A 17,417-nucleotide genomic window follows, 5' to 3' on the forward strand; every position below is an offset into this window, starting at 1 on the left:
AAAATACAAAAAGAACACATATTTTACTTAATCTGTAATTAAGGTACTAACGTCAAAAGACTTAATGGAAGTCTATAGGGGTCACAGCATGACAGCGTATCTATAAAAACGGACCTAAAAATTATAGAGCTTTGAGCTAATGGCTCTAATTAGTAACCGATCCCACAAACGGGATAAAACAAGTTATATTAATTTAATGCAGTTCTATTTTAAAAATCACCATTATTTAATTGTTTATTTTTATATTCTAATTTGAAATTTTCTGCGATTCTCTTTTGGTTTATTTAATACGCGAGTCGAATATTAAATAACAGAATAACAAACTTAAAAGTACAAAGTTGAATAGTATTAAACTTGTGGATTAGCAGAATGTTTCGGTAAAACGAAAATCTCCTGTTTACAGTGTAAGCTCGTCCAACAATATAAATGTGAAAATCAAATCAACAATTTCATCTCCAATAACACGGGAGAAAAAACAATAATTTTGTGTACAAATAAAAAAACTGAACACAGTAAACGGTATTGAAAAAACGAAATAGATAAATCAAATAGGAAAGAGCATCGAGAACGATTGTTACCGATATTCTGTGTCGTTCTTGGAGAGCGTAAAAACAGTAGGTAATACGCACATCAACAACCCCTAATAGACATTTCTCTATGGATTATTAAAAAATGTTAATAATGATTTGGAGCTATGACACAAGTAGCTAACATCGTCGTACGACGCATCATAATTACTGGCCCCGTAGTTATGTTGTCTTACATTTGAAATAGTATCGAAAATAAAATTATAAACAATTACAGCGATTAAAAACTAATAACTCAAGTGTAATATTTTAGAGTGTATTGAAAAGTAATTTTACAATAAATAAAGAACAAAATAACCCTTTGGATTATTTGGGCTTCCAGGAAATGTTTCCCATTTGGTGAAGACTTCTTTTCAAACTTCCGCCATCGGCCCACGAGGCGTCAAGATAGAAGTCGTCATCGTCTTGATTAAGTTTCTGTAACAGAAATAAAAAATCCGCTGTAATAACAATTACATTAAAATCAATGTAATATTTCGGTAAAATATTATTTCGTTGCGAGGACATATTTTTTATTCGCAACTTAAGGTTCAACAGAGTCGAAATTATAAAACATGCACGTATTAGACTTATGTCATCTCGTCCATTATTTTAATTTTATACCCAACAAGAAAATATTAAATCTCAATAATCCTCCTTCGTTGCTACATTCAGTAAGTAGTCTTTTCATTCATTCGCATTTTTTTATAATCACCTCTTTACATCTCGTTCCGTTTTATTTTATTTTTCTTTACTCTCTAAAAAAAACTAAAGTCATTTTCTAAAATCTATTTCAACGTTCTTTTTAGACCCTTGTTTCACATTACACAAGCAATATCTTTTAACGAGCGGTTAATACACGTCACTTGACAACCGAAATACCTTAAACAAATTGCAAAAATATATTGCTTCTCGAAAGTTTTTTACGCGCCAACCATAGTGATTGATCTGTTTTTCAACAGTGCGAGTAAAAAGATAACCCGATCATTGTTTTGCTACTAACAAATTGTTTACAATATTATCAATAAAACCCTTAAAATCTAATTTCATCTATTGAATCGATAATATTTTTAACTGAACTCTACGGTTTATAAATTACATTTAAATACTTCAAAAGAACAACTAAATAAAACTTTATTGATTACTATCAGATAGTTATTTTACTAGCTAAAATGAAATAATATGACACAATCAAATCAACTAATAAAAGATACTATGAATAGCTTGGGTTTAATATATTTATTTTTAAATACTTTCTCTATAATAAAAAATTTATTATATTTTTATAGGAAAGTATAATATAAATTCATTGAACTAATTTCAATGAATTTTAATGTCTAAACTACATTAAATGAGAATAATTTTCAAATAACGTCATCTGACCTGAAATGTTGTAAGAAGAAAGAAAAAAGCCACGTGCCTATTCACTTATACTTAACCATTACCGACGCATGATTTTCAGCAATCATCATTTGTCTTCCCCGTTCACTCCCCGCCTTTTATGTTTATCAAACGCGCATACTCACACACATCCAATTTCGATCGTTTTGTTGAAATATACGTTGTGACGTACAGGTTAAGCACGAAAAACATTTTTGTGCACTCAGTAACAGCGTACATTGCATTGCCACTAACTGATTGTAAATAGTAGAATACCATTGCAGACTCGACAACAGCTACCTCCCTGTGGACTTGTGTACGGTGATCATAATGATAATAAGTAAAAGTCAACCCGGACTTGCACAAACTCAACTGCGGTTACATTTCCCTCGCCCCCTTACCGATGAAAATCACGGCAAAACGAATTAGCTATGGTCACGGAAATGATGTAATTTAGCTGACAAGTTGATTAAATGAAACTACTCTCGAGCAAATTTTAATAAAATTCTTCTGGCTCGATAAAAACTGCCATTTATAAAATGATTCTCTGACCGAGGAGGGATGAAACGACAAAAGTTATTAAATCCAAAGCAGGGCCGGGTCACAATACCCCATTTTTACCACGTCGATAATAGATACAGGCTATTAACAGCGCATTAATTGTCGCCGTGTACAAAAAAAAAGGCCCGGGTCGCTATTTAGGTCGGATCGAAAATGTGGCGGCAAAAGAAAACATTATGCGTCGTGTTATTTTACAACTTTGATTATTACTATAACCGGTGTGGTGAAAAAAAGAGGCAAAGGGTGGAGGCGAGTCGATTGACTCTGGTCCCTGTTGGATTTATAGCGTTTCGACTTTCATTAATGAGCGCGTACACGGATGTGAACGAAATACCTAACGAACTACGACGGCGGTTACAGCGTAGCGATGGCCGCGCCTAGGGGGCAAGTGGCGAATCGATTTCACTGGCATGTACACGGGTCTGTTGGAGTCGCAACTCGAACAGGCGAAAACAAAAGGTCACAATGTTGTAATAAAAAGTAAAAAAAAATGTAATAAAATCGAATACTAGACGCGTTCCGACTGTGTGTACGCGCAGAAAGGGTAACGGCACAAATGATGATTGCTCATAAAGAAAACCAAAGGGTGTCTCCAATAGCCGTATACACTTGTTCAAATTTTCCACCTATACAATGAACGGTGCACAATATAATAATTCATTACTCGGCCGACACACACGAACGCAAACGTGACTTGCTTCCGACGTAATGTATCTACATAATACATGTTATTAGTATTGCTGTTATTATTGTTATGGTATGACACATATGTCGTGTACGGGAGGCTTCTTCGCGATGCGTGACACACGACTCATACAGAGTAGACATTTGTGTCACACACGACCCGAAATGAATACAACGGAAACATTTCGGGTCACTGTGACTTTCGTAGCAAATCCTTTAAAAAACCTTAGTAGGATATTCACTCAAAAATCTGAGCGTTTGCAACTCCCATAAAAACGATTTTCTAGCACTAAAAAGTCTGCGCGTTAAAAAAAAAACCGTTTGAAACCGCGATTGGAATTGTCAGAAATGAATACCTTAAGACCCGACCACAAAGATCCGAGTACTTGTAAAAGTATCTTCACTAAATAGATCAATCGTTAAAATTGTTCGGTGGTCAACGAAATATTCATACTGACCAGTTGGTTTAATGTAAATTTAAAATTATTGCAGACTAACGTCATCATTTTTTAATACAAAATAATAGACAGTTAATGTGATTCGCTGAAATTTTTGCAAATTTGCAAACAATCAAAGTCTATTGGAGTTTAAACTTTTATTAAAAACATTCCATAGATTCTCTCATTGTCAATTCATAAAACTTTAGAAACAAAATAGTTCACAACTATATCACAAATGATTTAATGTCAAACCGCTTTGAAATAACTTTAAAAAATACTTAACTCGACAAATTTTAACTAAAAGAATTTCATTAATTTTTTAAATATTAAAAACACACACGCAGTATACTAATTGTGCCACTCGCGTTACTGTTATTTAATCATAACACGAAGTTTTATTAAAAGGTAATTATGATAATGGCAATACTTTGGAATGCAACTTGATTATATATTGCGGTTAAACTAATTGTTTGTTCACCGCACCGTTTAAAATGATAATTCATAAACAACAACGAACTTTGCAGACTTATTTCTTGAAAGAAGAAAATATCCATCTACGTTTTGATCAGACCACGTCTACGCGATTCACCAAATTTCAATTTACTTTAATGTTATTATTTTATTTTTAATGACAACCGTAATTGTACACCAGAGATGACAAAGCATCTCGTCTTAGGAAGTAATTTGTCGTAACCGGATACACTACACAAAAGCATGACGCTCACTTAGTTTACAAGGGGAGCTTTTGACAAATATTTAACTCTTTCTTGCAAAACAACCACACGTTTTCTATGGTTGAATAATTAATTACATTTTCAAAATTAACACTACCAACGTTTCCGGGCGTTTTAATTTTATTTTCGAACACCTAATTTATATTGAAAAGACCGATTTTATATGCCGGATCAAAACTAACGATAAATAATTATAAATTAACGGCAAACAATTCTAATCACGTCGACATTTCCCGTCAAAATGCTACACAAAAGAATAGCTCAACCGTACAAAAATTACATTAATCTAATACATTTTTTTCTTTTACTAAAAGAAGTGTACCTTATTTTTAATTTTGTTTGTCTTACTAGCAAATACAATTTAAAAGTTAAAAAAATTACAATGAGTACGAGACGAAACTAGGTAAAAATAGAATGTAAAACGCTCGATATTTTATTTGATTTACACTAAAAGATAAAATAAATTATATTTTATATTTTATCATAAAACTGTCTTTAACAAAATATTTTTTATTGAAAAATTCAAAACTCGATATGTTTGTTTAGTGAAACAGAATAAAACGGTTAAGTCAACACGACATGAAATGTTTAAACATGCATAGTTGTCATATGTGAATCTGTACTGAAAGAGCTCAATAATTTCATTACAAATTAATATAAATTTTATTTTAGTTAATATAAAAAAATTTTATTGACCTTCAAATTATAAATTACAAAAGAAAAAAAATAGTTAACGAGAATAAATGCTTATCATTTTTAAACACGGCAACTCTTTTACGGGAATGTCTGCACCTGGACTTCTAGGGATGGCACGATACAGATAATACAACACAAATATTATTTCTTTAAAAACCTCATACAATTTCAAATGAAAATTCCAACCACGTTTCACTCCACGACACAACATGAAAATGTCAGTTTTGAACTATGAATATACAATGTAATAATGTATATTGTTAAGCACCATTGTAAAAACTTGACAATTTTCATATTCATTCTAAGTATAAAGTTTGTGCTATTGTGTAAACGAACTATTCAAACAGTATTGTAATTGAACATTTTATTTATCTCTATTGCATTGTTTATTTTCATTGAAATTTATTAGATAAAATAAAAAAAAAAGTTTTTATTCGCTTAAAATGCCACTAAGAAGCATTTTACCTGGGGTTGCAGGTTATAACAATTTTATTATTTTGTTATTCTTACAATAAAATATTATATTGTATATTTATATTAATAGTTCTAATAATGTTATAACTATAGAAGGACTATGATATTTAACTCAATGTTTATACTTTAAAATATTTTTTTCTAGTAATATGATTATTTTAATTACATTTTAAACTAAACACAATTGTGTGCACATTTAGTTATGAAATAATTATATCCATTTAAACATTATTAAAATGGATTCACTGATCTATTAGAAGTAAATTTTTCAAATTTTTAGTGACATATTTTAAAATGAATACACAAAATTTATATTAACTGAAAATTTTCCTCAAATAATTTTTCAAATCCTTCTGCCCTAATTAAAGGATTTAGTATAAAAACAATATTTATATTAGCATTATAATCTACTAAAATTATTTACTAAATTGTTTAACTGAAGTTCCTATAAAATTGAAACTCCAGATGTTGAAATAAGAAAATTTTAAATTATGATTATTTTTTATATTTTAAAATTTCATCTAAATAAAGCTATTGTTTACTTTTAATGCTCCAATAAAAATATTAACAGAAGTCTCTAAATATATGAGTTATTGAAATTAATAATTTATTATTTTACCCAGTAGAATTAACTAACGGAGCTTTGGCAGTTGACTGTTCGAGACTACCACACATACTGATAGCATCCTCAGACCAGTCTCTGGACGGCTCGTTCGAGTAGTCTGATTGTCTGAGTGTGTGTTCGGACAGATTCAGCGGCCTAATACAATCGCCGGACAAGTCATCTACGTCCATCATAGAACGTATCTTATCACCAAATATTGACGCATTATCGTCTCGATAAGAGTTACTACCCGGCGAAGAAGATCTGTTGCTCGTCACCGGCTCTCCACCGTTGTCAACCGTCAACGGGGTACCCTCAGAGCCGCTTTTGAGCCGAGAAGCTGAACCAGTACCACCATCACCAGTACTACCGCCAGCAGCACCGGAACTTCCGACCATTCGTCGGACCATCCGTCGCTTCGGTCTTGGATTTTGGTTTTGGTCAGCATACAGGCAGAAGTAAGCGAGAGCCACATACACAACGGATATGACAAAGCACGGGATAGGAAATACGACGGAGTATATGAGCTGATTGACGCTTTTGGCGAGGTTCAGTTCGGTGATAACAACAGACGGATCTTCCCGACTATAGTAACATGGGTATTTCGAACCAACTTTAAAATACCGATCGTGGAACTCGGTACAGTTTAGAGATGGTGGGTACCCACAGCCTTTGACGTTAGGAAATATTCGAGCATTGGAGTAGGTCCAAATAATAGGCTCGGGTTCGATTGACTGATATTTTACTATTGAACGCCGGTGCTGCTTGGCACGCATGGCCTTGGCTCGTTCGCCCCTGACCGAATAGTCAACAAATATCTGAGCGCATTGATATATTTCTTTAGTGCATCCCTCACGACAAGATGCCCAACCACTGGGGAGGGAACAATTTGACGCACCTTCTCGCATTGTCGAATTAGTGGTCACGCACGCAGCCGGCATTTCATCAAAGTCCATAAGTAAAGTAGAAACGGCCGGCTCGATGAGGAACGGCACCAAAAATAAGAAAGTAAATAAACTGAATACGGCCAACAAAATGAAAAACGCTGTCAAGTAGAACAATAACTTCTGACGCAAAGCTACCAATTTCTTTCTCTCCGCTTCTTTTTTCTCCTCATCAGTGACGACCGGCTCGTCATCCATCAGCTCATCTTAACTAATGGTTCCGGTCGCTCCAGAACAGTAACGAAGACAGTCACCAATCAACAAATTCTCGATGTCGCGGAGAATGAAGATTCTTTTACGACTTCCGACAACCAATCGTTCAAGGACATACTAATATTATTTTTATTGCACTAATAATGACTTTATGAAGTCACTCGAGAGGTTTCCCGAGTAAAAATGAGTCCACAGTATTTAGTATTCACAGAGGGTATTGAGCACGCCTGGTAATTTAATTACCTTTTTTTTTCATAATTTTATCTAAACATATAATCTAAATTACATTTTCTTTTTTCAGTTGATTCCATCTTGTTAATATACATTACGGAACCGCTTATTCTACCGCAGCTCCTAAAAATACAAAACACCGTCAACACAATTTTCTACGATCATATATATATAATAGATTGTCGCGTTCGTTTCCTCGGCCTCGAGCTCAATAGGGTATAATTAATATTTGATGTGATTCAAACCCAAAATTTATTAGGAACCTCCTATTACGCGTTTGTCATCAATAATACTCAAAACAAAGCATTGTAAAATTTAATTTACACGTGTATGAACACGTAGTTCACGAAAATGATTAAGGGATGTGCCGTGTTGTACTTGATACGATTCAGTTCATACCGAAAATTGGGTAGAAACAACTCCTTGGCGAAGTTCAAGTACAATTTATTTGGCATGTACTATGAAATAGGTAAAACGAAGCCAACGAAAACAAAACAATTGAAATTAAATTTAAAACGGTAATAACAACACAATTGTGTATTGGAAAGCAAAATTAATAGGTACAAGTCGAAAGTAGTCAATAAGAAAAATATAAAAATAGAATCCATTTGCAAAAGTGTTTCGTCAAATTTATTTTAGTCTCAAATCAATATCAAGTAAAATAAAAAAGAAACTCGTCGTCGTCCCTTTCTACAGAGATACTAATTGAATTTTCAAACACCACTCTAGTAAATCCGGGTGTCCATTAAATTAAATGTCCGCGACCGACCGACGGCTGTGTAAATTTGATAAAGGTTACGTCCTATAAAGTACTTCAACAGTTTTTGTTATTTCAATGAAAAATAGAATGATTCTCAGTTTATAAAAAATTGAAATTTCAAAAACCCGTTAAATATATTTTCATAGTACGAATTTGCCCCAATTCTTTTTTGATCTACGCCTATTCCACCAAAACTAGTAAAAAAATACACAGATTAGTAATTTGACCGAAGAAACGAACCACAACGTTAAAAATTCTTAAAAAAAAAACGGTGGTTAGAAACAAACGTACCGGTACGACAGTGACGACAAACATCCACGATCACGACGGCGTAAGCGTCACGCGGGTAATCGACTGCAGTAGTGGTTAACGTGCTACTGAGCTAGGCTGATACGGCAACCGGGGAACGGGGATTGATCGAGATCGCGCAGCACGGGGGTGGCTGAAAGGGGTCGGGCGCCGTCTAGCGGACCCGGACGACGGTCTGCGAGCAGGCGCGACCATCATAGCCGAATTTCTCTAAAAATAAACATAAAACGCTGGAACCTAATTTTTTTTTTTTTTTTTTTGTATACATAGTTATTTTACGGTCGCCGAATACATTAGAACAGAATCGGTCACTCAATGGGCTCCGGGCCGTTCAAAGTTGTTACGCGATGTTTTGTAATTTACGGTCTAAACACCACGTGACTGCGAGTGCTGTCACCTACAAACACTCGAAATAGAGCACAATATAGACCTCAAGAAACGACATAAGAATCACGTTGGCGGAGTCCTTCCGTCGACGGTCTGCTTCCTCCTAATGCGCCTTGTGTGCCTGGCTCGGAGTAGAGGAAACGCACCGTGAACTTTAGGTCGATGGACGGAAAAAGCGGAAGGATGCACGCGTAGGTACGGAAATGAAGGTCGTAATGAGCACGTTACAGTCAATCGATAGAAGTCGCCTCGACTGGCCTACAATTACGCAAACTGCAATCCGCTACCTGTGTACAAGCGTTAAAGAATGCAGTAAAAAAGTTAACGCCACGGGTATTTGACACAGATAATTCTATTAGGGCGCCTTCAAAAAACCAATGATGAACTTCGTTCAATCTTAGGAAATCAAATTATATGAAAGTAAAAAGTATCTAATGGGAAGACTCTAATAGGTGCACATAGGCGTGTACCCGCAGATTTTTATTTATAAATAAAAATGATTTCTCTTAACACACAGACGTGCACAACAAATGTACGAACATTATAGTCGAATTAATCTACATAAACAAATAAGAATGTATTATTCAATTGTGTTATTGCTGTTTCTACGGGCAACGCGATTATATCATCACAGTGTAACATTTATGGTGTCCGACAGCATAAATTTACTGTGTAATTCTATTAAGAGTTTTTTCTATGATTTAATGTATTTGATGTAATATAGGCTTCTTATTAAACAGAAAACCGCGTATTATATAGAAAAACTACGGGTGGTAACTGATTAATTGAGTTGTAAATGAACAACTAACCATACCGTTCACAATTTTATAACAAATTAACTGCAGCGAACAATTCTGTTTGTTTTCGTGGGTTTCGTCGGATTGAAACAGATTATCCTTGAAACTTTTCTTATGATGGTAATTCAAAACTTGTAGTTGACTTAACTTTGATTATTAAAATATCAGTGAAGTATAACGTTTACTGACCGCACTCTTACTGTAAAATGTCATTCATTAAAGACTTTAACATTTCTATGTCCAAACTACACTTAACCTAAATGAGCATTAATAAAACGCGCAGTAAACACTCCAATACGCCCTCTTTACGATGCCACAATTCCAAGTTAGAGGTTTATACCGTCAGTTATCAGACAGTTAAACAAAAAACTAAATTATTCAGTAATTTCTAGTATAATGTCTTTGTTGTTTGTATACTGGACAGCTTAATTTAAATATAATGATATTACGTTATAACTTCAAATTTGTATAAAATTATCATTAGCAATGTACACAGAACAACTTATTAGGGTCTTAAACGATAGATTTCTATAGACAATATGTGATCCAATGATGCTAAACTGATTATTAAAGCCCAAATTTTTACGCAAATGTATATTCTTGAATAACCTACCCAGAATAATTTTGATTAAAATTGTTGACATTTCGTAATGTGTAAATTCTATGTGTATGGTGTTCAGTAAGTAAGGAAACGGGTTTCTATTGTTCTCATTGTTTGTAAAAATTGACCTGTTAATTTTTTTTTCATTTTTTGCATATCAATTTTTTAACGCTTTATAAACCATTAAGGGTCATATTTTGTATACTTCAGTAAAAATAACTAAAAATTGCTTACTTTTGTATTATTGTCTAAAAGTTTCATTTATAAAAATATTAAATACACATTTGTTAAATTTTGTGTAATGTTGTAAAATGAAAAATGGTTTTTTTGCCCTTTTTTATATTTTACATGCTTATTTATGCACATATTTTCCCATACTTTTTGCATAAAAATTCGGACCTAACTCATTATACACACGCGTGCTTCTAAATTGCCTAACCAATACGCCGTGTAGTAATTCAATACTTAAAAAACATTTATAAAAACACGCGAACATAATATGTTGCGTTATTTTATCAATGTACATTAATTTATTAATAATGAAGATCATTTAGTCAATAGCAAAATAAACTAAGCTCAAAATTAATATGGTATATCGAACAGCTGTATTTTTAGCTGTTATTATTAAATATTTACTAAAAGCTTTGAAACGTTCTTTTATTCATTATTAATTAAAATAAACTTTTTAATTTAAATCGGTAAACAATTTATACAGTCGTTTGTGTAGTTGACCATTCCTATTAGATATAGAGTAACATATTTTCAATATTATTTTTCAAGACCTAAGAAAATTATGTTGATAAGAAAATAACATTCAAACGAACATAATAAAGCTCTTAAGGTTTAATGCTTAATGTTCATGTTTAAACTTAAACGAACACAGAAAAAATTTAAATATCTCTTAGAATACTCAGCAAAAAAACCACTTTACTAAAATGTATTTTGAAATAAATTTTATTAGTGTTGGTGCTTACCAAGGAAAACTATAAAAATATTCATATTCTTCTGTAGTACTTGCAAAGACTACTAAAGAACAAACGCGAAATTCAGTAGCGCCTGTAATGCAGTACAGTATCAAGTATGTATACATAATTAAACTTCCTTAAATATATTCTTGTCTCTTAGTAATAACTTGTGTTTAAATGAAGAAATAATTTAAATCATCATACTCATTTTATTTCTAGTAAATGATTAAATTACAATTATTATTCTAATTATCTTCAAAGTTTTCAATTAAAAGTTATTCTTTTTGGTATGTAAATAAATAAGTTGAGTACTTCATAAAGTTTTATTTGTATATATTACAATTATATGTAAATCAATCAAAATGGTTACGTTTTACTAAATTGATAATGCTACACTTTTTAAAAGTTGTGGCGTTGAAAAGACAATTACAAAGCTTGAATAAAAACTTACATGCAATTGGACTACTGTCAACTCACAATAAACTGTGAGAACATAATACCTATTTTGTTTGTGGCTGTGGAACATTCAATCGTTAAAGAAAATATTTGAGCAAACAAAAAAACTCAAAGAAATGTCAAACTAATTTAGGCCTTATTTAAGAAGTAATTCTTATATAACAAGACCGTTTTCATATAATTCATATGCCTATATATGGTTATTAGGGTGGCCCTCAAAAATCGAATGTCTTTTTTTTCTTTATGCTACCCCTTAATTTTTTTTTAATGGTCAAAAAAATGAGCTGTGCAAAATTTGGGACCGATCCGTTAAGGTTAACCCGTGCCCCCGGGCCTATTAAGTTGAGTCGAAGAGTCAAATTTAATAGAAATAACTGATCTATGTCTTATAACTTTTTTTTCTCTTAACTTAGAATAATAAAAGTAAAACTCAAGTAAAGGAAATTTTACAAGAAATTCAAAAATAATAACTTCAATGTTGTTTTCTCAATAAATAGCCCACAAAAACACTACATACAGTAAAAAACATGTAAAAGTCTTAAAATACGTTATAACTGATTTTGTTGATTTTTAATTATTTATTTTCATTTTATTTTTTGGAAAACGCATTTTCGTTTAAAAAAAGAATCTAGAAGTTTAATTTTTTATGCCAAGTACGATAATTATATTAGATTTATTATTTTATGGACAGTTAATTAATGATTAATTACAAATTTAACAAAATTGATTGTATTATTACATTTTGTCGTATCAATATATCAATTTTGGTTTACTGAATTACTTTAAGATAGTACCAATTATATTATTATTAAAGATAAGAATATTTGAGTTATTTTCGACAACTGACATAATTTGTGTCGTATAAATGCAGCAGACAATTTGTTTATTATGTTAAATATATTTTACCTGTTTATTATTATAAATTAAATGATACGTTTTAATCACAAATGTACAATACTTTTAGCGTCTTTTAAAGTATTACGAACTAATATTTATCTTATTGGTAATTATTCCCACGAAATAACTGGTAGTAAGTTACCATCAAATTTACAACTATTTAATCTGAACACTGATTTTTTGAAAATTGATCCATCATTTTGGAGTGCGAACAACAGTTACATAAATGCTTTAAATACTATAAGTAAATTACGAGTCATTAATGATACCGCCTAGCGTGGTATTAAATTAATCTAAGACTACATTAATATATTAACTACAAATGAAGAACAGAAACAATACGTTTTACAAATAGTAAGTAATTATCGGAAAAATTCCCTAATTGTAAAAAAAGTACATTATCAAAATATATATATTATAATATATATACATATATTATAATAATATAATTTAATTATTGTTAAAATATTTTTTTTAAAGTTATTATTATTTAAAAAAAAATTAATTAAAAATTGTTAATAACAATTAAATTAAACTGTTAAGTTTGTAATTAATCATTAATTAACTGTCTATAAAATAATAAATCTAATATAATTATAGTACTTGGCATAAAGAATTAAACTTCTAGATTCTTTTTTTAAACGAAAATGCGTTTTCCAAAAAATAAAATGAAAATAAATAATTAAAAATCAACAAAATCAGTTATAACGTATTTTAAGACTTTTACATGTTTTTTACTGTATGTAGTGTTTTTGTGGGCTATTTATTGAGAAAACAACATTGAAGTTATTATTTTTGAATTTCTTGTAAAATTTCCTTTACTTGAGTTTTACTTTTATTATTCTAAGTTAAGAGAAAAAAAAGTTATGAGACATAGATCAGTTATTTCTATTAAATTTGACTTTTCGACTCAACTTAATAGGCCCGGGGGCACGGGTTAACCTTAACGGATCGGTCCCAAATTTTGCACAGCTCACTTTTTTGACCATTAAAAAAAAATTAAGGGGTAGCGTAAAGAAAAAAAAGACATTCGATTTTTGAGGGCCACCCTAATGGTTATAATTCAAAAAGTATATACATTAAAAAATACAAACGTGCAGATAAGACCAACCGTATAACTTCATATACAACCAAAAGATGAACCAATAACGCTAAATAAAACTACTTAATATTGAAATAGAAAACAATATTGAAAAATTAAGGTAATTAAACAATGACTGATCACTTTTTCAACTACACAAGCGATTTTATTTATTAATTAACACGCTCGAATATACATCCATAAATTTATACATATACACGTATATGACACAAAATATGTAAAGCGGATAATATCTATTTCATGGTTGATGCATTTGGTTGATGAGCATGGAATACCAAACATGAAAATTACTTAAAATAATACAGAATAACAATGAGCATAATGATTGAGAATTAATCCTCATTAATTCAGCAATTTAAAAAAGCAAAGACAGGTTCTGATATATTCCTGGAATTCCTATATAAACCATGTATGGTGTCATCAATCTTCTTAAAAATGGCGAAAATTTGGTAAAAGAAGTTAACATAATATTGATATTTCAAGAGTTTAGTTTTAAATAATATCATAATAAATTGTTATAAAAATGTACTGTGTATTATATCCACCAATATTAAAATAAAAATTTCATGATATTTTTAATTTCAGTGAAAAATTTAAATTTTGATTTAGATTTAATGAAATGATAGAAAAAAAATTACAAACAGTTTTGTTCTTATACAATTTGATCCCATAAATTTATGTATTATTGCACATTAAAGTTTAGAAATATGAGATTAATTTGGTAACGATATTTCATTGTTAAAAATAATACAAGTCTTCATTTACATTTTGTTACATAATTTAGAGTTATTGACTAAGATATTATCTAACATTTGGAAATTTTATTTTTAATAATTATTATCTATAAATAATTACATGTTAAACGGAACTTCAAACATTGTGGGTTATTGGCGTGGAGAATTTTTATTAATAACCATTATAAAAATATTTTTTAATAGATTATTTAAACCGGAGGTTTTAAGAAAACAAATTTAATGTGTTTAAATAAAATATTCTAATTTCAAAGCATAACAATTTGTTTTATTAAAATTTATTTCTAATTAATTTAAAAAAGGGTAAATCGAAAAATAATATAGTATCATCAGATACTTCCACTTTGTTTCATTTATTTCAAATTGTATTCAATAATATAACTGCATATGTTTTTTGTCTAGACTGCATGTTATACATATTTGAATTCAACTTAATCAATACTTTAATAATATCTTTGTCAATAAACACTAAATTATGTAAGCCATAAACCCAACCGTTTTAAGATTGTTTAAAAATTTGGTTTTCTTAAAACCTCCGGTTTAAATAATCTATTAAAAAATATTTTTATGATGATTATTAATAAAAATTCTCCACGCCAATTACCCACAATGTTTGAAGTTCCGTTGAACATGCAATTATTTATAGATAAAAATTATTAAAAATAAAATTTCCATATGTTTGATTATATCTTAGTCAATAACTCTAAATTATGTAACAAAATGTAAATGAAGACTTTTATTATTTTTAACAATAAAATATCGTTAGCAAATTAATCTTATATTTCTAAACTTTAATGTGCAATAATATATAAATTGATGAGATCAAATTTTATAAGAACAAAACTGTTTGTAAATTTTTTTCTATCATATTACTAAATTAAAAATATGGGTTTCCATTTTAAGAAATTTATGTTAAGGTTTTTATCCTCAAAAAAAAAAATTATACAACCATATAATATTATAGTTTTTTAAATCAAATATTTTTTTTTTCTTTACAAAAATTAAAAGTTTTTAGATTTTTTTGAAAAAATAATTACAAAATCGATTACTTCTAGACAAAATGTCAACATTTTACGAAAATATCAACTTATAAATTCAATACATTTTGCTCCACCATAATAATAAAATATCGATCGTTTTCAAAAAGTACACATTCATAAAACAAAAAGTGAAAATTTAATAGAACCAACTTTATTAAAAGAAAAAAGGAAAAATGTATACAAATATAACATTTTTCTTTTATATCTATACAGTTTATATTATTTTATGATTTTTTTCTATTCATTTCATTTAAAATAAAACTTACTTCAACGATAAAAAAATGTAAATTGTTTATAAAACTATTCAACACTTTACATTTTAGGTGTTAAAAGAGTCTTGTTTTTTATAATTACTTTTCGTTTCTTTTTAATTTAAGATCACTTTGAAAAATAAAGATTTACTTAAAATACAAGAAAACTCTTATCGAATTGTTTAATTACGACCCGGTGGAAAATCTCTCTTTTTTTGAAACATTTTCTTTTCTGTAGATTTATAAAAAAAATAATAATTTGCATAATATGAATAGTCATGATGAACTCAAAGTTTCAAAAATGTCAACGTCTTTTTCATTTTAAAAATAAAGTTGCTCATAAATTTCCATGAAAAATTCATTTACTCATACAACTAATACTTAAATGAGTAAGTTTTTTTTCATTAGGCTTTCTATTATCTAAACTCTTCTTTCTTCTTTATTAGAAACTTGTAAAATCAAGTGGGTTTTCAAATAAACGTGTAACTTGAAATATTTAGACTTCATTTGATCCATTCTGCTCATAATTTATTGATGTTGAATTCTTTATTCATTTCTAATTGTGATTCATGGCACAACAAGAATTAAAATAAAATACAAAACGGACAAAAGTTTAACGAATTCTAGCTGATTAAGTTGAGACTTTCTCAATGTGCAGATAAGGTGTATACATAAAAACTGCATATAAAATGCATGTAAAACAACTGAAAAAAAAAAACGAAAACCAATCTAACGGAATATTACTTCAGGGAGAATGGAGATGTACCTGGGGAAATAAAGTAAAAGTCTGCACGAATAACAATAATATTTTGAAATATGAATTATATTAATATATTTAAGTAAAAAAGATCTTGAAGAATACAAAATTGTTTTCCATGAACAATGCAATAAAATGAATTCTGATTTTGATACCAAAGCAAATCTAAAAGAAAGTAAAAAATAAAAAATAAAGTCACTTCATAAAAAAATTGAACTCCACAATTTAAAAATAAAAGGAAATCCAAAATTTGATTCAATTTCTCTATTTATATAGATACTTTAATCCCGTTTTACGATAAATTCTAATCGAATTTCGAAAACAGTATTCATACATTACACCACAACACAAGCATCACGTTTCAAAACTTTTACCTAACTAATACATCTCACGTTCAAGAGTACATTTTCTTTATATCTTTTCATATATAAATACAGTTTGCATAGTAAGGTATAAATCAACAACAGAAACAATCGTTTAATTAGACACATTCCTTTCACATTCCAAAGTTTACTAATCAAATAACTCTGATAAGCATTAAAATATTTCGCATATACATAAGAATGACAAGTGCAGTTTATTATTTTTCAAGTCAAATAAAAGTGTACACAACGGAGCAATATAAATAATTTTAGAAACATCTATATTAAGTAACAATTGCATTATATTTATCACTGTATTCTACTAGCTAAGTGTCATAGTTATTTAAATTAATCATCAATTTAAATATATTTGTTATATATAATATATGAATAAAATGTAAAACTATTTTTAAGCAAAAGTAGATTTTATTGTCAGGTATCGTTAACCTATATA

General features: G+C 29.7%; 1 protein-coding gene across 2 annotated transcripts in view; it reads right to left on the minus strand.

The window, feature by feature from the left end:
* Window positions 1-807: 807 nt before the first annotated feature.
* Window positions 808-17,417, minus strand: part of LOC126893501 (cilia- and flagella-associated protein 298-like) — a 33,179-nt gene continuing 16,569 nt past the window's right edge. Inside the window, exons 1-3 of one of the 2 annotated variants that reach the window (XM_050663784.1) lie at window positions 8,579-8,876; window positions 6,155-7,650; window positions 808-1,004 (exon numbers count right to left, since the gene is read on the minus strand). In XM_050663784.1, the coding sequence (XP_050519741.1) occupies window positions 941-1,004; window positions 6,155-7,281 (1,191 nt within the window). In that variant the 5' untranslated portion in view covers window positions 7,282-7,650; window positions 8,579-8,876 and the 3' untranslated portion in view covers window positions 808-940. Of the gene's footprint in view, window positions 1,005-6,154; window positions 7,651-8,578; window positions 8,877-17,417 lie in introns of those variants that run through there. The other variant, XM_050663785.1, reaches the window with a different exon arrangement.

Source organism: Daktulosphaira vitifoliae, unplaced genomic scaffold (assembly GCF_025091365.1).
Source record: "Daktulosphaira vitifoliae isolate Bord-2020 unplaced genomic scaffold, ASM2509136v1 Scaffold_1, whole genome shotgun sequence".
Taxonomy (NCBI): domain Eukaryota; kingdom Metazoa; phylum Arthropoda; class Insecta; order Hemiptera; family Phylloxeridae; genus Daktulosphaira; species Daktulosphaira vitifoliae.